The 22,343-nt window shown below is 38.5% G+C and overlaps 3 protein-coding genes across 3 annotated transcripts; 1 reads left to right on the top strand and 2 right to left on the bottom strand.

Annotated features, from left to right (window-relative positions):
• Positions 1-7: 7 nt before the first annotated feature.
• LOC145485187 (calcium/calmodulin-dependent protein kinase type II alpha chain-like) lies at positions 8-7,385 on the bottom strand. Its single transcript, XM_081463888.1, has 2 exons — positions 1,749-7,385; positions 8-556 (listed from the first exon to the last, which is right to left on the bottom strand). The coding sequence occupies exons 1-2, from the start codon at positions 2,121-2,123 to the stop codon at positions 17-19; spliced, it is 915 nt and encodes a 304-aa protein (XP_081320014.1). The 5' UTR covers positions 2,124-7,385; the 3' UTR covers positions 8-16.
• Positions 7,386-7,626: 241 nt separating this feature from the next.
• On the top strand, positions 7,627-12,539 carry LOC145485190 (calcium/calmodulin-dependent protein kinase type II alpha chain-like). The gene is made up of 3 exons (XM_081463893.1): positions 7,627-8,668; positions 9,304-9,694; positions 11,543-12,539. Exons 2-3 carry the CDS (start codon positions 9,344-9,346, stop codon positions 12,068-12,070), a joined length of 879 nt encoding a protein of 292 aa, XP_081320019.1. The 5' UTR covers positions 7,627-8,668; positions 9,304-9,343; the 3' UTR covers positions 12,071-12,539.
• Positions 12,540-13,962: 1,423 nt separating this feature from the next.
• LOC145485748 (tumor necrosis factor ligand superfamily member 15-like) lies at positions 13,963-16,334 on the bottom strand. The gene is made up of 5 exons (XM_081464365.1): positions 16,127-16,334; positions 15,818-15,889; positions 15,383-15,466; positions 14,998-15,067; positions 13,963-14,309 (listed from the first exon to the last, which is right to left on the bottom strand). Exons 1-5 carry the CDS (start codon positions 16,205-16,207, stop codon positions 13,963-13,965), a joined length of 654 nt encoding a protein of 217 aa, XP_081320491.1. The 5' UTR covers positions 16,208-16,334.
• Between the last annotated feature and the right edge of the window lie 6,009 nt (positions 16,335-22,343).

Raw genomic sequence — 22,343 nt, 5'->3', positions numbered from 1 at the left:
GTTATAATACTGTGTGCTATCTTGAACTAAAATTTCCGATATAATGTCTTATTCTCTCTTCTTCATTCCCTTCAAAGTCTGCTATCCACGGATGATTCAGAGCTTTAAAAGCTGTTACCCGCTTGTGAGGATGTACCACAAGCATTCGTTTAACAAGATCTGTAGCGTCATCTGACACTTGGTCCCAGTACCGCGCTGACATATTGTAGCATCCTTCAACAATCAGTAGCATCAATTTTCTGTCATCATTTTGCCAGAATGGTGGATAACCTACAAGTAACAAGAACAGAATTACTCCGCATGCCCAGATGTCAACCGTTGGACCAATAGGATCGGCCAGAATTGTTTCAGGTGCGAGGTACAATGGTGCGCCTTCTGCGTCACACTTGATGACGTCAGAATCTCGCGGAAGGCGACATGCGAGTCCGAAGTCGGTGATTTTGGCGTGAAAGTGATTTTGATGGACGCTGTCTTGTTTCAGGAGAATGTTGTCTGCTTTAATATCTCGGTGAATTATCCGGCTCTTTCGGTGAAGATAATCAAGTGCTTCAAGAATCTGTAAAAAAGAAAAAAAAAAAAAAAAAATGAAAACGTGAGGTATAGTGTTATCAATCAGTACATCTCGATGCAAGTTACTTGTCGTGTCAAATATTCTGTATTGATCACAAATGATACGGAGAAAAGGAAAAGAAGGAGATATACTTTAATTAAACCACCACCTCGGTGCACGTTGTACAAGCAGGGTTGTAATTTTCGTCAATTAAACCCAAGTTATTCGCTCCTATCCGAAACGATATCATCGGCGCTGTGATCAGTGGTCAAACAATAATGTTGTTTATATGAAACATCCGCGTTTTACAAATTAAAATGCACAATTAATCGGAAAATAAAATGCAGAGTCTTAGTAAATTGCAACATGTTAAATGCTCCACGAGTGATACTTTGCAAATACTTGTTGTATTTGAAAAGAATTGGATACAAAGTTGAAGTTTTCAAAGTTTCTCGATTGCCCAATTCACCAGATCTAAGCTCAATTACGTTATTCTCTCTGATAACATCTCTTGAGGAAATATGGCAAAGTGTGACCTTGTAGAAACAAACATCTGTGCTCGCCACATGCTGCACGTATTTTTGTGATTAGATACGGTAAACAGTGGCGCATTTATGCTTCAGTTTTTTCACCTCTCTCGAACCTCTTAGCCACTATAGTGACGAGGCCAAAGAAGCAATTAAGAGAACCAAGTTAAGTTCATGATGCTTTTCGTGAACATGGCTCATTGTTTCCAGCTATGCGTTAACTCAAACTCGCTGAACAAAATCAACAGTTTGATTTATTGTGAACGTTTGGCAGAATGGCTTATAACGTCCGATTACATAGTTTTGTTTAGTAAACTTTGGCGGATCTGTATAATCAAACCAAATAAGTAGCTTATACAGTGATATCCACCTTGTCAGTACGTAAACGAATTAATATTCTTGGCTGTTTACCTGTAGAGAACTTTGCAGCATTGTTATAATATAATTAAAGTAATAAGCTTTTCATGGCTGAGCTCGTCTGTATATTACATGAGGTGAGCATAAATTGGTGATTATGCAGTCACACCGTTATCGTTCTGGGTCCATTAAAGAAGTCATTTCGTCGAACGCTTGTCCAATATTGTGTTGCAACAAGACTGGTAGTACGTCTCCAGCCATACTGTTCAACAGCGATTACGTAATTAATATTCTAGAACTAAAAGGTTACGCACCTGATAAATAATACAGCACGCTTGTGTTTCACTGAATGTGGTTTGGCCAGCAATTTCATCAAACAGGGTCGTTCCTTGTATTAGCTCCATTACAATGTAAATCTCGTTTTCTTGAACAAATGTTTTGTACAAAGATACTATGTTCTTGTGTTGAACTGTTCTCCAAATCTCTGCTTCGGTTGCCACCTTTTTCAGGTCAGCCTGACTGCCTTTCGTAAATCGTACAATTTTTGCTGCGAACTCTTTTCCGCTTGTCTTTTCTGTACATTTACATACACTGGCAAAAGAACCTCGTCCAAGAAAGGATTTGATGTCAAAACTTTCCGAGAATGAATTGCTCTGCGGTTCAACTGCTCTCTTGCTTTCAGTCAGCATTGCTGCAAGGTCTGTAGAGACTTGTGCATATAGAGTAAAAAAAAAACAAACAAACAAACGATAGGTTACCAAAGTCCCAAGGAATGACTTCGCTTTTACTCGTGCTGCTCAATCTGTAGCCTGGTTTCCAGCTGATATGTTCAGTGTAGCTCTCTCTCTCCCTCTCTCTGATCATGACATTTAGCTCCCTTCAATAGCATGATGTCATCGAAAATCATCTGGAAACATCAGTGGTCGGGCTGCAATTAACGCAATTGGGTCTGTCGCGCCAATCAACACCAAATAAGGCAACTTTTTCTGGCAAGCTGTTTAAGTTCAAGTGGACAAAACAAAGTCAGCATTTCATTGGAATTGAAACCTTTTATCTCCTTTTGTTTCCAGTGAAATTGGAACTACTCAAATACGTTCAGCTCCGACCCTACTGCTTATCGATTCAGAATTAAAAGTTTCGCGATTTCTATTTGTAAAACCTCGAGTAAAAATCTATCTTACTATTAGTCAATGGCTGCCTCAGGGACCGATTAGAGTTAAATGGCATGTTTTTCATATCGTTTAGTACAAAATTTTGGGGTTCTTGGAATCTCAAAAAAACTTAATGACATGGTGTAATGTGCCATAACTGGGCGTCTTTTTGTCTTATTCTTGACATTTTTTTAACATTTTTAAAATGATGTAGATTTTGGATGTTTTCTGCCTCTTGATTTGGTGTACTGCTAACTTGAATTCCTTGATTCAGTGAACACAACAATTTGTTAGTCGTAAAATTTTAGCCCACTGAGCTTTTCAACTTACCCTCGTGGAAAACCTTTTAAATAAAGATTGAGTATATGAGTAACATTACATGCTCACCTGGGAGTCATGTTCTAAACAAACAAACAAACAAACAAACAAACAAACTTTCCCTATTCCTTAAGTTTTAAAGGGACTCATGATCAAAAACCATATAGTTACGTTCTTACATGTAAGCAAATTCAGTTATTCGAACTCTTTCTTTTAAAGTTGAAAAAACGCTCGTTTTAAGAATTATTGTGGCATTTCTTCAAAATGTCTTCTCGTCGATTTGTTTTTTCAAAAGTGTTTTCTCACTTCGCATAATTGCTGCAACCGACGACAGAGCCGACAAAGTTGCACTGATGCAATGGTGCAACTAGTTTTGATTTTAAGTGAATGAATCAGCTCTTTGCCTCCTTATGGGAGGGCTGCATGAATTATCCTTTGTTTTCTTCATCTTCTGTGACCTCCACCTCCGCAAATAAGGAATACAAAGAAGTGAACACTGAATTTTTCAAAAACAATACAAAAGACATTAGTCATGCATCGAGATACGCAACATTTTGCACAGGAAACGTGCCATGAGATGGCAACTATGAGCCGGATAACAATTGTCCTTTGTGTCATAGACAGGTAGGCGACTCTACAATTGTTTATTCTAACCTCTGCTCCAGCAACTGAGCCATGTCATCAGATAACAATACACTTAAATGGCATTAGTAAACAGAACATCAGACATGTGATCAGGGTCTTACTAGAATAAGCTTTCACGTGCTTGTTCAATGAACTCAAGTGACGACATTTACATCTCAATAACATCGTTAAAGAAATTATTCTTTACCTAACACCGTTTAAAACAGCATGAATAATTTGTTCTTTCGCCGTATTTGGTTATCTCAAAGCCCTCTACTATTAAACACTTTGAGGCCAATTATTTTGTTGCAGACCACGAGAACCAAGAACGGAAAGCATTTTCATCCCTTCACCAAATTTGCCTGTGGCAAAACCACAAATACTTAATGTTTCAATATAGAGTTCATTAAAATAACATTTGAACTTTGCAATTTAACGTCGTGGAAAACCTTTACGATAAAGAATGAGTATATGCGTCTTCTGGGAGTCATGTTCTAAACAGACTAACATTTGCTATTTCTTAAGTTTTCAACTAAGGCTCTTAAATAAATTTATTCGAACTCATTGATTAAGATTGGAAAATGTTCGTGTTAAGAAATGGTGAGAAATAGTGACATTTCGTCAGGTATTCTCGTCGATATGTTTTTATCTTGTTATCCATTCCCGACATTTTTTTTCAGAATGTTACAACACAAGTTTGTTCCGCGACCCAAGCCGCAACCGACGACAAATTTAAACCATGTTCTATCTTCTGCGATCGTCTGCGATCGTCTGCGATTGTCTGCGATCAATTGCGATCGTGCGATCATATGGAAACCAAAGTTCTGCAATCTGTGATCGAAACGTGTCCCATAATATTTTGAATTCCGACCCATGATTCAACGCTTCTTTGCCACAAAGCAACCGCTTATTTGTTGTAAACATGGCTGGCGTTGAACAAGGTAACGTTAGTAACGAGAAATTTATGGAGGAAGTTGCGCGATATCAGTGCGTTTACCACCGTAACAGTAAAGATTTCAAAGACAAATACAAAAAGGCTAACTGCTGGGAAAAAATCGGGGAGAAATTTATTTTATCGGCGGCTGAGGCGGAGGTCAAATTCCGCACCATAAGAACTGCGTATGGTCGTTATCTGAAGCATTTGAAAACGCTACCTTCTGGATCGGGGCGAGATGCAGTGCCAAGGGAATTTCAAAGTAGGTTGACTTAAAGAAGAAATAAATCTGCTTGCAGCAAAATTTCCTCCTCGACGTCCGCCATATTGTTTGCTGCGATTTTCCCGCCAGCGCAACGCACGTGTAATTTTGACAGTTCCGCTGTCCGAAATGTATGCAACGGTCGGCTCTGCGATCGCTTGCGATCGCCTGCGATTATATGGAAACAACTCTCTTTGCGATCGTCTGTGATCTGCGATTTGCGATCCGCGATCGTCTGCGATCATATGGAAACCAGCCTAAAGCCGACAAAGTTACCGGTATGCTGGTGCAACCATGCAATCAAACAGTGAATGAATTAGTTCTTTACTCCCTTATAGGAGGGCCACGTGAAGTATTCTTTGTTCTCGTCACGTTCTGTGGCCTCCTTCGCAGACGAAAAGGCCCCAAAAAAGAATACAAAGAAGTGAACACTGAATTTAAAAGAAAAAAATATATTAGTAATCCATCGTGATACGCAACACTTTGCACAAGAAACAGGCTATCATATCATCTGGCAACTAAGAGATGACAATTGTTCACCTTCTTATAATTATAGACAGTTAGGCGTCTGCCACGGAGCCATAACATCAGATAACAATATACTTACATGGCATTAGTAAACAGAAGATCAGACAAGTGATAAAGATCTTACTAGAAATAAGCTTTACGTGCTTGTTCAATGAATTCAAGTGCATGAAGACATTTACATCTCAATAAAATCTCCAGCATCGTTGAAGGTCGCGTTTTTAATAAATTATTCTTTACCTACCACGTTCTAAAACGACATGAATCAGTTGTTCTTTAATAGGCCGTATTTGGTTATATCAAGGTCCTCTATCGACGCGAGTTATTTTCCGCCTAAAACTATTAAACACATTGAGGCTAATGATTTTGTTACAAACCACAAGAACTAAGGTCGGAAAACATTTCCTTCCCTTCGCAAAATTTTCCTGTAGCAAAACCGCAAATACTCAAAATATTTTTATGGACTTCATTGAAATAACAGTCATTTTAAAAACTTGGATGATGATCTAATAAAAGAGTCAATGAATTTTCGGCGTCATTTTGCCCAAACGTCAAATGTGAATATATCCGAAGATGTAGCGAATTGGCGAATTAATCTTTTCTGCCTCATCGATTCTCAGCGCAATATTATAAAATAACGGGTCAGCTCCGAGTACAAGAAGGACTCGATTAAAGATCTTTCTCAGTCAAAAGAGTGATTGTTGCAGTGGCTTGGCATCGTGATCGCGTGACTGAGTAGGGTGGAGGGAGAGGAGTTGGCGTGTAATGGACGCCGGACCACAACTGAGTGTCTAGCAGACGATTTTTGCGGGCCGAAGTTGTATTTGTGGATTTGCGAAATGTCGTTTGCTTTGATAGCAACAATGGAAATACAGGAGAACCAACCTAACTTGCAGAGAAAAACACGTGAATCAGGAATTGTTTGTCTCTTAAATAAACATTCTGTGCTGCTGTAAATTACTTCTATGGATCATGGACCAGCGACAACAAAGTGCACAACTCGAGGAACCTTACAGAAACTCGTTTCTTGTTTCTCGCTGGAAGTGTGTCTTCACACTATTTTCACGGGAATCATTTTTGGCGGGAACAATTTTGCGCACAATGAAGAAACCACAAAAATCTCAAAACTTTGATCTCACAAAAATTTCGTTCTCCTAGATATCGTTCACGGTTGAAAATAACTTTATATGGTGTGAAAATTGCTCCTCAATAATTTAATTTGCAGCTGATAACAATTCCTGATAGATGCCAGTGGTTACTGCAACATTATACCCTGATCCCTGAGATTTTCCCTCTTCTCTCCTGCTTTAGACGTGAAAATGTGGTGAAAATCAAATGAAAGACAGTTCTTTTGAACCGTGGCTTAGAATCGAGCACAACGTTTGAGCAATACGAGATAGTTACTATCAAAAACTAAAACCCTATAGTTGCGTGGGTCTGAAGGAATTAACAAATTCCAAAACTGAGTTCACTCGGCCATTGGTAGTCAGTCTTACCTGAACAGCTGGAATTTTGCGCCAGTATTAAAACTTCTCAGCCGCTAAGAATATCGCGAAATACAGTTGTATCAAAGAAACTTAAAAAGTGGCAACATTCTTTCTATAAGAACAGCTACGTCACTCAAAACTCATCACTTATATCGTCTTGGCAATGCAGTACCTTAGCTGAACAATTGATCAGTTTTAGAGTCGAGTGTTACTGAACTTAAATCCCGGTTATCACTGATCCCGGTGTTAACTGACCGAGCAATATGGCGGACAAACCCAAGTTAAAGGAGTTACATCACGTCTGGCGCATCTTCAAAAGTTTAGCTAAGGTTTTCAATTTCGTCATTTGTAAACCGTGTTAAACTTCTCTAACTTTGACCATCCTTGTTCCTTTATGGTTTACTGTAATTTGTTTGGTGTTTTTCTATCTTAGTAAACTACTATTTTCAGGTTTCCTTCACTTTGACGGTATTCTTGTACGTTGCCAAAATACTGTGACTAAGCTCTCTTTAAAGACGTGCGTATCCCAGTAGCTCCCAGTACTTTTGTTTAGAGGCTACGAAGGTGGAAAATCAAAGCCAGTAGTATATAAGACGAACCTACAAGTGGTACAGACCCTTTTCATAAATGACTGCCAATTATAAATTCTTTTGTAAGTATTAAAATTAGCCTGACTAACCTCGTTTTTAAGTTGATAATTCAAAAGAAGTTTTACTCCCAAACGAGTTAAGTGAGGCTAATTTAAATGCATACAAAAGAAATTTAAATTGGCAGCCATTTATGAAAAGGGTCAATAACATAAGGGTCTGTGAAGTTTACTTACATAACTAACATCTTAAAAAGCGCCTGTTTTACTCATCACGAATATAAAACTTGAAATGATATCAAACTAGATCAAATAAGCGCGTTTTTAAAGAATCTACGAGTACACTCAAGATCGACGAGGAGATTCCTCTGAGATTGCTCTGGAACCATAATCTATGTCGCTGAATTCACTATCAAACAGCGCTACTACTTCATATGCTCACGTAGTACTCTTTCTTTCGATTTTTCTAGAGCCATTTGATTAGCTCTCGGGTGTCTGTCTTGCTCCTTCTCTGGTTCACTGACCATAACTGTTTGGGTTTGTATTTAGAGGCTCTAAATATAGAACAAGTCCACCGCGCCGCCAGGTATCAATCACTATAAAGACCTATACATTTAATACATTTTGGTCTTGAACTGACTCTGCCGTCATGGCAGCCCCCCAGAGAAAAAAGCTTGGGCTCTCGATTTGAGCCATTTAAAGTTTGGAAAAAATCCTTTTAAATACACATGACTGTAAAAGGAACTTGTTAGATCGAAAGGGTACAAGTCTAGTATTGTAGAAAATCAGTCTTTGGGTAAATCTAGTCGGCCGTGAATTAATTGTTTCCGCCTCGCTGCCGGTAACACTCGATCCTGATAATCCAATACGCGGATTTTCATAGTCATAACTCATAGCACGATTTTTTTTATCCTTAACAACTTGGGACACTTAGGGACTTTCGTGACACAGGTGAAGAGAGAAATTATTCTTTTCAAGACATTTTGAAGAATGATCTGTATCAGGTTCTTTTCCGCTTGTCGCCCACTGTGGCGTGCAATACTCCTGTAATTGTCTGATTATGTGACCGGTGTTTCCTTTGGGTGGCTGCGTAACAGCCCAGTGTTTCCTGAGGCACGCGATGAATACAAACCACAAAAGAACAACATTGAATGAGTGAGGCCAGAATCGCCGCACAACCACAAGACCACAACAGCCGCGAAAACCTTTCAAAGAATTTGCTTGTTAAAATTCTGGAAGGGCATTAAATTTCGGTGTTACCGTTTGGGCACTCATTTACAACGACTTGACTTCAATTGAAAGAGCTGCCTCTTAAGCAAGCAATTTGTCGTTTCTTCCCACCCACAGGTAAGCTTTTTCGTTTCTGGGCAGTCTCCAGTCTCGATCGCTTGTCACCTTGGGAATCTTGTCATGAACATGTCATTTCTTAAAGTGAAACATCAACTTTATCTGCACGGTGTTTCATAAAGTTTCCGTGTTCATGTCCTGCAAAAGGCGTGATTATGATCATCGATAACATATATTTATTAGCTATTTATTTAGAAATCGAATTTGATTATTTATGTAGGATAAATATCTTTAACTTTGCCCGGATCGGTGATGAACTTTGAAACCACTGTTAGACTGGACTATTTAATGCATTTCATCGAAAAATAGATTTTAAAATTTCTGCTAAACTTGTCAAATCTGGCAGTAATGTGTGTATGTCTGTAGCATAAACATTGAAAAACAGAAACGAACATTTTTTTTCTGTGTTGGTTGACCAGAATTGCATCAGAATATCACATTGATGTCGTACGCAGAATATCTCGGAAACGTGTTCAACCCCTGGCCAGTGAGCATTTCTCTCTTGCCAAGGTTAAGAACGTGATAACATTAATTAAGAGATAAGGTTTCACGTTAATTTTGAAACAAATAGCCATAAATTGTCGCGCAGGGGTTATAAAAACACTGACATCTCAAATGATTTGTTTATTTTTCAGAATCATCTACTCTCCTGTGTAACATTGTGAAATATTTAATATGGCGACCCTCACGGATAGGGCGTTTGGTCAAGATTTCGAAATGAAAGACTTCATTGGCCAAGGAACCTTCGCAAAAGTCTTCAGATGCGTGGAAAGAAAAACTGGGCGCGATTTTGCAGTGAAGGCCTTTCAAAACGAAGATGAAAATTTTGATCTGAAGCTCATTGACAACGAAGTTGATATTTGGAGGACATTACAGCACCGCAACATTGTATCTTTATACAAACGTTTTCATGAGCATAGCCGCGTGTGGGTTGTGCTGGAATTCGTGAGTGGAAAAACTCTGCTTGAGGAAATAATGAATCAAATCGTGTTTCCTGAAGAAGAAAGCAGAAATATTATACTGCAGGTAAGAAACAGTCATTTTCCAGATCTGATAGAGTCTTAGATAGATACAAGTTGCCACATTTTCATTTTTTTTTTTATGAAACCTGTATCGCACTTTTTTTTTTCCATACTTGATTTTGTTATTTGCTAGTGAAGCCTGAGTCAATTTTTCTCATGCGTGAAAGGTGTTCCTATAGAGCGTGCGTAGTAAGAGACAAGGCAAAATCATGCTAGTGTCTGCTGATGTAGGGCCGGTACGGGCATAACTTACAATGATGATCACATGTATTTTTAAACGCTTTCGGTTTTAAAACACCGGCGGTGTGGGCCGTTCATTGCCTGGTAAGGCTCAACACTCAATAATGCTCATATCAATTTCAGATTTCCTCGTAATCTCATATGCATGAAACAATGAAGGGGAGATAAAATATTTTAAATTGCCCCGTGTTAAAAAAAAACATGTTATTATTGATCCCAGACGTCTATTGAAGTTGCTTTTTTTTCCGTGGGGGGGGGGGGGTACTCCCTTAATATGGCCTATATAGGTATGTGCGGCCCCAAAGGGTATGGTTTTTCAGCCGTTTTGGTCATAAATGGGGTATCGATTTTAGCCATTTTGACCATTAATAGGGTCTGGTTCTACTCTAGTCTTGAATTAGGTTTGTTTTTAGAAGAAGCTACGTTTTCATCATTATTGATAAGACCGACCAACAAATTAAAAGCCCTTCACGATGCCTTTAGCATCAATATGAACTAGGGAGCTAAGCATAAGGCAGGTCTGAAACAGGGTATTGGTTTAGGGTCAGGTCATAAATAGGGTAGGGAAAATCGCAGATTTTGGTCATAAATAAGGTAAGGGTTTTGGGAAGCGGGCTGCACACCCCAACCCAATTTTTCTGGGAGTACCCCCCCCCCTCCTTCTTCTTCCTTTTTTTTTCAGGCCGTTTCAAGCACCGTTGGTTTCATTCACGTGATTCAAAAAAAGTGAGCACGTGATGGAAAACAATGGCCAAAGTTTGCAGCACAGCGGTAGCAAATACCGCGAAAGTACCAAGTTCGATGCAAATCTTGTTCATGCGATGGATTTTGCGTCTGTCGAACTCTTCTCTGTAACACATCTTGGATTGCATCTTGCTAGAAAGTGCGAAACTCAACAAACTTGCAAACAAACTGTGAAGCAACTTCCTCGACGGCAGAGATTCACTCGTCACACGATCATGAATTCGTCATCACGTGATCACTTTTTGAATCACGTGAATGAAACCAACGGTACGTGCAAAGGCCTACAAAAAAAAGCCATTTCAACAGGCGTCTGGGATCAATAGTTGTTTGGCAGTTTTCTATCGTAGCCATAGCTAGCGTGGCAAACAGTAAAAAAAAAGTGAATGGTAACTATACTTTGCTCGTTTTCCCAATTTGAATTTCCATTAATCTCCTGCTAAAAATAGCATTTTCTGCATTATTTAAAATTGGAAGCCAAATTTATACAAATCTCAGTCTGTTAATTACCGTTTACCACTTCTGGTTGAATCCATTTAAATTTAAGACATTGCTGCGTAGCTTGTGGAAATTTGCGCGCAAGGCACGAGAACACCAGACGACAAGTGAGAAACCGCGGGGAAAATGGGGAAATTTTGCTACTGCTGGCCTTGTTGCTTAAATAAAGAATTCGCGCGTAAAATCCTACCAGCAACGAAGGCTAATGCAACCGATGGCCCTCATTTATGCATAAAGGTCCCGGGGCCAATGCTGTGAATGATATAAATTTTCATACGAGGAGCACGATATGTAGCAACATTTTTCACGTCTCATATAAGGAAGTCGTTTTGATAAAATACTGAATTGCACATTCTTCTTTTTCACATTTCAGCTTATGGAGGGCCTTGAATACCTTCACCGAAACAGAATTGTTCATCGTGACATTAAATCGGACAACATTCTCCTACAAAAAGTTGATGGTAAAACGATCGTGAAACTCACAGATTTTGGACTTGCACGTCGACTTCCGCAGGACCTCGACGTCATCAAATGTGACGTGCAAGGCACACCATTGTACCTCGCACCTGAAACAATTCTCGCCGATCCTATTGGTCCAGCAGTTGACATCTGGGCATGCGGGGTGATTCTGTTCTTGTTACTCGTGGGTTATCCACCATTCTGGCAAAATGATGACAGAAAATTGATGTTACTGATTGTTGAAGGATGTTACAATATGTCAGCGCGCTACTGGGACGAAGTGTCAGATGACGCTACAGATCTTGTTAAACGAATGCTTGTGGTACATCCTCAAAAGAGAGTAACAGCTTTTAAAGCTCTGAATCATCCGTGGATAACAGACTTTGAAGGAAATCAGGAAGAGACAAATGGACATTGTACAAATAATTTTATTGCAAGATAGCAAACACAATCACGAAACCGTAATTGAGAAAGTCCTATTTTCCTAGTATCCGAGTTCAGGTATCCGCGAAAAAGTGATATTGTCCGGAAGTTCAATAACTGAAAACAACCAATCAGATTGCTCGATTGCAATCCCAATATTCAAGTATTCGACCGGGTAATGTCCCGGATTATCTCGTCCAAAAACTCTTATCATTTTTCTTTGTTCCTTGCTTTTTTGAAAACGTCAGGCTCTCAAACAGAGTTGCGCTATTACATTTTATGTTGACTTCACAGTTTGTTATGGCGGGATTCTTTTCTAACATTATCAGTCGTGAAATAAATCTCTTATTAGCCAGCCAAACGTGCCTGTGAGTGTGCTGCGACAATATCAATCCCTCGTCTGTCAATACTTGCCGATATTCTACCAATAGGTTCTGCGCACTTGGTTGTTCAGACCGGGCTTTTTTTAATCGCATACGACCAGGACTGGGATTCACCCTTACCCCCCTTCCCCCACCCCCTCCCTTCGTAACGTCAAAAATATTTACGCAATGACAACGAGACTCACACGGTATATAAGAGGTCAAAAGATCTCTGTTTTGCTGTAGGCAATATAGGATAAAGACGTTATATTGTGCGAGGTTGTCTTCCTGTTATCCGAATAGCCACCATGCTATCTTGAATGTTTTGATTTCCCGAAGCATCAATAGTTACTCAAAAGTAAACAAAATCAATTAAACAATGCTAAAAAAAATAGCACTACAAATGTAAAATTTACTACATAAAAGTTAATAAACGGCCATGGAGACATCAAGTTCCGAGAGACCGAGAACGGTGAAGGCTAACCCAGGGTTAATGGTTAAGCGAAGTACATTAATTTTTATTGTCTAAAAGTGTTTTTCACTGCCTATGTTTTGCGTAGTTTGTGATGATTGAAACTGAAAACAGAAGGGCCAACAGTGTAAACCGACAACCTCACCGAAAAGTTTAAAAACTAAAATAAAAATTTTCGCTAATCCTGAGTTGGGTTAATAGGGCTCTGAATAACCTGGCCCTGATTGGAAAAAAAGAGTGGCGCGAGAATTTTAAGCCAATCGTGTAGTGCAGTAGTGCAAAACCAATCAGTTTTTGACACTCAAATGAAAACTGCTCTGATCTGAGAGCAACAAAGCATATCCGTTACTGTTGTCTTTGGAAAAGTATGTTTATTGAATAGGACAACGTATGAATTACCAGTGCTGAATTGCTTGACTAGGCGAGTCAGTTATAAAATTCAACCTTATCAGAATAACATTTCAGTACTATATTCAAAGACCACCGGATCTAAATTATTTCTGTCACTGATAGAATGTTGAAGTATTTTGACTGGAACAGGCAGTGACCGAAAAACTCGTTTCTTCGGGTACTATCAGAAAAAAAAGTAATCGACAGGGAAGGGACATGCAGGAATTTATATCAAATCGCTCTCAGTTTTGCTCCAATCCTCTTTTAGTAGGCTAATCGTGGTCTGGCGCTTGGAATTCTGCAGGCATGCTTTCCTCTAGCTCTCACGGTTTAGTTTTCGCGGCTAATAGACCATGTGTTTTGCATTGGTTGAGCGACAGGGGCATTGACGGGTAAATAACGAGGAAAGGAAAAATAGAGAACATTGTGGAGAGGGTTAACTATCGATCGCTCTCTAAGGTGATGCTCGGTATAATGGAAACAAAAAAAAATTTTTTGTCAGGCTTTTGTAATCCTTTATTTTTCTTTAAACCATAAATTTACACCCTTATAGAACAACCAGAAATCATTTCATTTTTAAGTTATGAACCGATCCAAACACTGGTATGATAGCAATAGAGGAAACTCCCACTAATCACTGTTTTTTGCAAAGAAGGTTTCCAGGATGGTACCTTAACAAGCTAACGCTCAGATCAAAAATGCGCCAAAGAAACTGTGGTACGTATACATGTAGGCTATCCCAGCCCAACCTGTGGTCGCCACCGTAATGACGTCACCAGCTTTAAGGTAGAACACCCCGCCTGTGGAATGTGTGAATTCTGCATTTCGTAACGTGTGTGGTGGATGAACCATAGCGACGACTTTGTTGTTTACAAGGATGGAAATTCTTACGGGTTTCCCCTTATACCCGCGACAGTAAATTTGTTCGTAGATGTAGTAACGTCCGGAGATGGGCACCGTCAGTTTACCGTCATGGTACTTCATACCGCCTGCAAGATGGCTGTACGGAGCCTTCAAAGTCCAGTCTTTTATGACTACAAGACATAACATGAGTGATGTTTAGTCTGCAGCTCTGTTCTTAACCCTTGTCGTCTACCACTGGTAAAATTACACATGCTTCTTTATGTAAATGAAAGCTATTACCCGAGATTTGAAGCGTGCAACTCTACACCACCAGTTACCAGTTACAAATATCACTTATCAAAAGGTTAAATTTCCTTATCAAAAAACTTTAGAAAGAAAGCGATTGGTAATCGTTAGGCATTTATTTAACTAGATGAAGTAGATGGTCGTTAAAACATGCTTTTCCTAACAAAAAGCTTTACTCCTCCTGAAAACCATGTTGTCCCACGTTATAGCATTATCTCCCTAAAGGCCTTAAAAAATATAAAAGGGTGTCAAATGCTTACAATGAAAGGTACCATATATTTCAAGAATGTGTGTGTAATTGAAGGTTTCTGTGAAGGAGGATAAAGGGATGGAGCAATAGCCCACTAATGAAATTGATAGGGAGAAAGAAAGAGTAACAGATAAAGATCTAAATTCACTGAATTCAATAGAGTTTTTCTTAAGATGGATGGACACAAAAGAGGACTCACTCTAACAGAAGTATGCCCGCGTTGCAGTTTTCTTTTAATTTCTTATCCTATAATATTCGTCTCTTTGCTTTCTTCCATGCACCCATAACACCACTACAAAAACGTTCCGGCCATAAACTTTTACCTTCATCTACTTTATAACTGACATCTCTACGGTTAGCACCTTCAAGGTGAGCGGAAGGTTTCTTTGGATCCTTTTCAAAGAGACGATAAAGGGCATCGGTAAATTACAATGCATTTCTGAACAACCAATTGCAAATAGTAATCAACTTAGTATAATACTGCTTTGCAAGTGCTTTCATCATTTTTTTTAACTGTGCTTCTCAAAAACTGAAAAAAAAAAAAAAAGAACAACAACAACAACAGCAATAGCTTCAAGAGAAAAAATTGTGGTATTGTTTGTACAATTTCAGTGAAGAAAGATTGAAAAGTTTGACTTGGATGGATGGAAGAAGTGGTAAGAACCAACAAAAAATCTACTCCCATTGTAGTAAATGACAGGTTCTTACCTGCAAACGACAGCTGCACGAAGTTGTCCCAGCATTTCCCTTATCACCTTTCGTTCCTGAGTCACCTTTCTCGCCCTTTTCAGCCTAAATAACAGTTAAGAAAGAGACACTGACTCAAAACACGTAACGTGTGATCCGAACGGAGTCATCAGAAATTCTTAGAAACGAAAATAAGTCAAAGTCAACTGATATACCCCAATTACACCAACTAAACCAACTGCATCAACTATGTCAACTACACCAGCTACACCAACTACATCCGAACAATACCAACTAAACTAACTACACCAACATTACCAACTACACTAGCATTACCAACTACACCAACTTCAAATTAAGTACATTCAATTCCTCGTGTAATTCATCCACGCTGCTTAATACTCCATATGCTCGTGCAACGAATACTGAGAAGATAAAATTGTCTTATTCTCGTACCTTAACACCGTTCCTGTCTTTGGCGGCGTGGATGTTGATGTTGATTGGATTGCTTGGCGTTGTGCATACCTTCTGTAAAAGAAACAAAATTGGATGAGAAATTCTGAGCAGGAAGATATTCGCTGTGATAAATGGCTGAAGCAAATCTCTTTTTTTCAACGTGGAGAGTGAACAACTTGTGCATTTAAAGCGTTTTCCTTTCTTTTAAGCTATTTTGGTTAGTCCAAATTGTCAGGCAAAACAATAAAGCAATGCTTTCATTTTTATAGGATAAGTTAATTACTCTAGTATGAAAACCAACTATCTTACTTGGTTTGCAACGTCAATTCCACCACGGCAGAAACAAAAGTTCACACAGGCGAGGGTAACGAAGGCAAGAACGAACTTCATCTTCAGAACAACAATCTTCACTCAACCGATACAAGTCAAGACTGAATGCAGAGCGGCAGATTTTGTGATTTTATTGTCGATAATTGCAAGTAAAATCTTGAACGTGGGCTAAGCAAATAAAGGTCTCTACCTATTGTTTCAATGATGGGGTGAATAACTTGGTATGAATGAGTTGTCAATCATCCTATTCATATCAGACAATCAGGAACTTGAATTTCCTTCGTGTTGGGCGATTCGCTTACGTTCTCTGTTAGCTGCTTTTGACCAGGCTAAAACGCTTTTCTAGTATTCTCTTAACAGGAATATTTCAGATACTTTGTTTTCAAATTAGTGTCTACCGTTAAATTATAGTACTTTTTTCGAGACTGTGAAACTTTTAAATCCGGTTCTGTTAACTATTTCCTGTAACAAAATAGAGCAAATTGGCTGCGTGATAAATAAAAACGTTTACATGCAGCCCGTATTCACTCACAACCGTATTTGATCCAGAAGAAATAAAGTTTAAGTTAGAAGGATAGCTATAAAAGGGGTGTTAAAATGTCTTAGAACCGAAAATAAAGGTCACGCGAAATTTCGGAAGAAAAAAATAATAGTTCTAACTATGGCAAATTTGAACCATAACCCTGAAAAACGGTTACGAAAGAACCCCTCTTGTTCTCGCGACGTTACGAGAAGCGGCCATGACGTCGACGTTTAAGCAAGATAGACAAAGTTTGGTCCTGTTAAGAGCTTGGCATTGATGAAAGCGACTTTACGTCCAAATTGATTCAAATAATACAATTTAATACTTTAGGATCTTCTTTACTAAATAGTCATTGTGTTGTTATATGTTGTTGACTGTGTGGAGCAATCCGCCCAATTATAAGTAGCAAGGTCTCTCTGACAATCTTCAAAAATTAGTCAAGTGTGCCGAAGGAGGAAATTACAGTTTACAACTTAGAATCTCCGAGCCGTTTCTGTTTTCCCAGTTCGTTTATGCCATTTCAAGGATATTTGTGTAATCCTGCATAACTCGATCTATCGCGCGTTTTTGAGCTAAACGTGAACGCTACAGGCATCCATAGGGAGCAAAATCATTTTCCTAATTTCCCAGCTGTTGTTGCCTTAGCGAGAATCGTAACTGGAAATTATACACATCCAAATGAGAGTTTACAAATCTGAAAACAGCAGCATAGTTTCCACAACAGAAAGAGTCAAAGTCATACTTCTCAAAAAAAGCACTTAATCGGAATTGAATTTTAAGGCAGTCATAGAGCTCAGTAACAAATTAATATTCCACAGAAACTGCGAAATGTTGGGTGCTTTCCATTCTGATCTTACTTAAACTGAAATGGATTGGCGAGTCTTAATTTGCGCCATAACCAAATTTCATTGAGTCGTTACAGATATCTTTCATAGTACCTTGTCTTACTGTACTGGGAATGATAGGATCAACAAACATATTTAGTACTCCAGTTAGTGTGCGAGAGGATCTTTCACTCAGTCTTTACAAACATCTTTTCTTACTTGTCTTACTGGGAATGATATAGCTAACAAACATATTCCAGTTTGTGCGAGAGGATATCTATCACGCATGTCTTGGGAAGCATCTCTAAAGCGCTCAATTATGTAGCCATCTTTTTCTCTTTCTCTCGCAAATTTACATTTGATGAAGCTTTATCCTTTGGCTTTTGGACCTTTTGACTTTGGGAGAGTTTCTTGGCACTGAGTCGCTTCCCTCGTCGAATAATTACAGAACGATTCGTAAAGGAATATCAAAGAAGATTTCGATCACCTACAAGTTAAACGCGCGATCTCGCGAACTCTAGATCTTAAGATGGACTTTTATTTTATATTTTTTTCTCGTTTTGTCTGTTAATAACTACATTGTTCATTTGAGCGAGAATTTAGCGCACTAAGGTGCCGAAGAATATGAAGAAGATAAAGCGAATCTAAAGTTTGTAGAAACGAAGGACAACAAAATGAGCTCGCCATATTTAACAATATTTTTACGCGGGCTACTATATGATGTCCAAGAACCAACCGCCCCAACCATTGTAGAAGAACACGAATTTACATTGCATACAACAGTCAGTCACTGAGGTCCAGATCCACCATTTTTGCAGTTGGGCTTTATAGTATCAAGTATAAAAGTTTCTAGTGTATATTACCTGTATTTATGTTGCTTTCTGTCTAAATCATGTGTTCCCACCGAGTTACTCCACCACCGACTTCCTTCACTCTCGACTCTCGACAACTGAATAAAAAATTTCGCAGTCAGCGAGTACGTACATTGGTGTAAAAGCTATCCTCTTAATTAATCGGAAATTCGAACAAAATTTAACAATTCCTCAGCATTGTCTAATTTCTCAGTAATGTCGTTATATTATTACTGAAAGTAACGGACTTGTGCTCGTATTAAATGTGATAAACGGAGAGGGTATCCCTATGGAAGCAGGATAGCTTAGAATCTGGCTTCTTCTTCTTGAAGAAATACTCAACTGATTGATATTTGTAATCGGCTTGATGGTTGTTACTGCTGCATTACCCAATTACTTTAAGGTTTTACTTACGAATCAAGCTAAGAACTGTCGGAAATGATTAAAAATAGTTTAGTATATTCGTCTCGTCTTTAATTAAGGCTCTGTATCATGGGCACCTGCGTACGTCGACTTCGATTCAGCAAATCGTCGCTTTTACAACTTTTACTTCAACCAAGCCTAAAAACAACATTGTGTAAAGACGGTCAACAAATGAAAACGTCGGTTGTTAACGGTCAAAGGATTGGCGGAGAATAATCTTCATATCTAGGTGAACTGCATACTACATTAAACAGTAAAATTGTGACCAGTTTTACCGTGTTAACACTTTTAAACCTCGATCGGCCGCCATTGCTCAATTTGCAAAAAATTTGACTTGGTTCAATAGTAGTCACGCTATTGTAAATCCAAAACTGATTAGCGTCATTGCGCTATTGGAAATTTCAAAAACATCCATCTTCACTGAAAAACTGAAGTGAGTGATCCGTTATTTCATAGCAATCTCGATCACCGTCATTAATAAGAGCATTGAAAAATATTTGTTTCAAAAAACTTCCAGGTTGTTTGATCGATATGACTGGGAATTTCGGTAATGAAGTTATTTGTGTTTGACCGACCTGTTTAATACTGGACCAGACGAAAAGATCATTTATTCAGTTGTAAAATTATTCGACGTTAAAGCATTTTGTACATCATAAAACCTTGCTCACAGTCATTTCCCGTTCTATTCACTGGCTAATATACTCAGTTTTATTTCCTGAAGTATGGCAATCGCTGCGCGTGAAGGAACCAGCTTTTAATTAGAGAGTGCTATATACGCGTGCCTCTGCATTTTATTCAAATGACATTTTCTTTTCGTTTTAATGCTTTTTTTTTGCACTTATTGCAATACTGAGCTCGAGTGAAACAAATTTGAAATCAATGCAAAAGCAGGATTTTTAATTCTTGCTTTTATGTTCTTGCTTTCAGCGTAATCAGCAATGTTTCATCCGGATTACAGAAATGCATGAATTAGGACTGGGCCCCCATCCTTAGCGCCCGGCTTAAGCCGACACCGAAATTTATCACAAAAAGACTCGTGGATCAGTGGCAGTGGCAGTGATTATCAGTGTAGAATAATGCAGCAAAAAAAAAAAAGAAAAAAAAGAAAAACAACAACAACAACCTGAGTTAAAAAAAAAAAACAAATACCAAATACAAAATCGAGATTTTTGTATTGTTGTATTTTAATCGATTTCGCATTAAATTTTCATTTGCGCGGACCAAAATCATTCCGCAAACTACAAACGTCGATTCCAACTTCAGCGAATACAAAATATAGTTTACTTGACGTTTTCTGTAAGCAAAATTAACGAAACTATCACTTTTGACAACTGAGAAAATTGTCTTTTTCTCGTTGAAGATATGTGAAAATCAAACACTTTTCTTGTGATAATATGGAAGCGTAGGCAACTCTTAGGGAAATTGGAACTGGGAAGAAAACTTTCTTATTGTTCAAATTATAACAAGTAGGTCGACAAACGAACAAAAGGCACGGGCCTGTTTGGGAGACAGTTGAAAGCGAAGATGACATGTCTGCCATTTTGTTACTTGTTTAATTGATCTAATCGGTGTGTGTGTGACAATAATTAACATTTCGTATTGTTTTCCAGTGTTTATTTGTATTGTCTCATCGTACAGCACGAAATTTTTACGCGAGTGCTATTTTAGGATTTAAGTTTTCATTTTTGCTCTTACTTGCTGTTGATTTTCCCTTCATTGTACTTTGCAGGATCAAATTAAATTTCTTAGAGGAGAAGTAGGGGAGATATTAATTGGTGTGATTCGGTAATTCATTGAACGAAAGAAATGTCCACAGACGCAGAGGCCTAAGAATGTAAACTTTGCATTTAAGAGAGATATTGGTCATTTCTATCTCAGAAGTGTTTTCTGTCGAGCCAAATTATTTGGAAGCAACTATAATAATTGTGGGAACTTTCTTTCTGTTTAATCGTGGGATAACGTTAACAATTGATCACTCCATATGGTTAATAATACTTCCAAGAGATCTAATTAATTTGTATAATCTGGCGTTATATGTCGTCCGTTTTATTATATCGGCCAATTTGAATTATTTATTTCCTCGTTCAATTGATCGATACCGTTTTGCATGGCCAGTTGCATTATTATAGAATTTCAAGACATTGAAAATTACTCACAAACTTCATTTGATTATTAAAAAAAAGTACAACGAATACTGTACCCGAAACTAAAGCGGATTTCTGTGTCCACTAGTTGATACTAATCCAGGTCTCCATGAGCCAATACTGACGCCCGTCAAAGTGTACCATGGCTATTTTAAACTCGTGAGAAACTGGCGATCCATATGGACGGTAAACTACAGCGCGCGCAAGAACGTTTTACATGGCAAACTGAACAAACGAATGTTAAAAAGTTTTTCTTTAGGCTGTCAAACTTCAGTCAATATTGAGCCTAGTGATGTTTGCATGGTCGGAAATAAATAAGTCGCGGTGAAAATTATTCTGCAAAAAACATTTAGACTAATACGCGATGGCCGGATCGCAAAACGGTGCATTAATTTTGGAACATTTCAGTAAATGGATAAGCGGAAACTTTTCTGGTAGTTTGCAAAACAATGAAACTTTCTGATCAAGGGACTTTGAGATATATAGTCGTGCACATTCGAGTGATTTTGGACGGTTTAAGCTTTACTGTATATCTTAAGAGATGTCTCGCGTCCAAGCGATGTAGCGCGTCCGGATTGAACAGAAGATATCTAAACCTCATATAAAATTAAAGCTTATAGAGCTGGTTATCAAACTATAGCACGAATTTTGAAATAAAATAAGTTGTCGAATTTTTCACGACCTCTAAATGCGAGCGTCCGAATTACCTTTTGAAAGCTACAAGTCAAAGCGAATTTTGTTCCTCAGTTTCCAGACCCAAAGCGTTAAAAACAAGTTTCTGCGTTTTTCCATATTCAGTTGCAGTGAAAAGTTACATTTGATAGTACAAAAATCACTCTCGTCGAAGAAGATATTTCGAGATAAAAACGTTTTTGCTGTTTCTGTGTTAAACAACCTTTTGATGCACCAGTTACTGGCGGATATTGTGAATATTATTCCAATTACTTTTTATTTTTACGGGAATAGCCGTTTTCACGGTTAGCTTTGCTCATTTGCATTACAATAAAATCTAGCATGTATGAGGCAATTTCGGGCTATTTTGTAGTTTTAGCCCGAAATTGCTTCGCATCCACGTTGGATTACATTGTAATGCAAATGAGAAAAATTAACCGTGAAAAGGGCTATTCTGCATCTTAAAACCATTGGCCAAGTTGTAAAACTGCAAAAGCCAAAAACGAGTCTCTAACATCTAAGCTCAATGAACCAACGGTGGTTTTAACTAAAAAAAGCTTCGCTACGCAGCTCTTACCGCGAAGATTCCTGCTTTGATAGTTTTCCTCTCTCAGTTGTCTAATGGTCGATTGTGACTAAGCTGGCGACAACAACCCAATCTCCTCGCGCTCACTTTGCAGGTGGTGGTCACCAAGCTAGTCCTCACTGCAAGATGACCTTTGAACCTCATCCCAGGGTCCTCTCGGTGGTGCTTTTTGG

Source organism: Orbicella franksi, chromosome 4, assembly GCF_964199315.1.
Source record: "Orbicella franksi chromosome 4, jaOrbFran1.1, whole genome shotgun sequence".
Classification (NCBI taxonomy): domain Eukaryota; kingdom Metazoa; phylum Cnidaria; class Anthozoa; order Scleractinia; family Merulinidae; genus Orbicella; species Orbicella franksi.
The sequence above is the reverse complement of the archived record's forward strand: the minus strand, read 5'-3'. Positions and strand labels throughout refer to the sequence as shown.

Bases quoted from the DNA above. Each gene is read 5' to 3' on its own strand.
- LOC145485187 (XM_081463888.1), bottom strand. From the start codon at position 2,123: ATGCTGACTGAAAGCAAGAGAGCAGTTGAACCGCAGAGCAATTCATTC. The intron at 557-1,748 runs GTGCGTAACCTT...TCTTTTTTACAG, and splicing joins CGTGCTGTATTATTTATCAG to ATTCTTGAAGCACTTGATTA.
- LOC145485190 (XM_081463893.1), top strand. From the start codon at position 9,344: ATGGCGACCCTCACGGATAGGGCGTTTGGTCAAGATTTCGAAATGAAA. The intron at 9,695-11,542 runs GTAAGAAACAGT...TTCACATTTCAG, and splicing joins GCAGAAATATTATACTGCAG to CTTATGGAGGGCCTTGAATA.
- LOC145485748 (XM_081464365.1), bottom strand. From the start codon at position 16,207: ATGAAGTTCGTTCTTGCCTTCGTTACCCTCGCCTGTGTGAACTTTTGT. The intron at 15,467-15,817 runs GTACGAGAATAA...ACTGTTATTTAG, and splicing joins AAGACAGGAACGGTGTTAAG to GCTGAAAAGGGCGAGAAAGG. The intron at 14,310-14,997 runs GTAAAAGTTTAT...TATGTCTTGTAG, and splicing joins CAGTTATAAAGTAGATGAAG to TCATAAAAGACTGGACTTTG.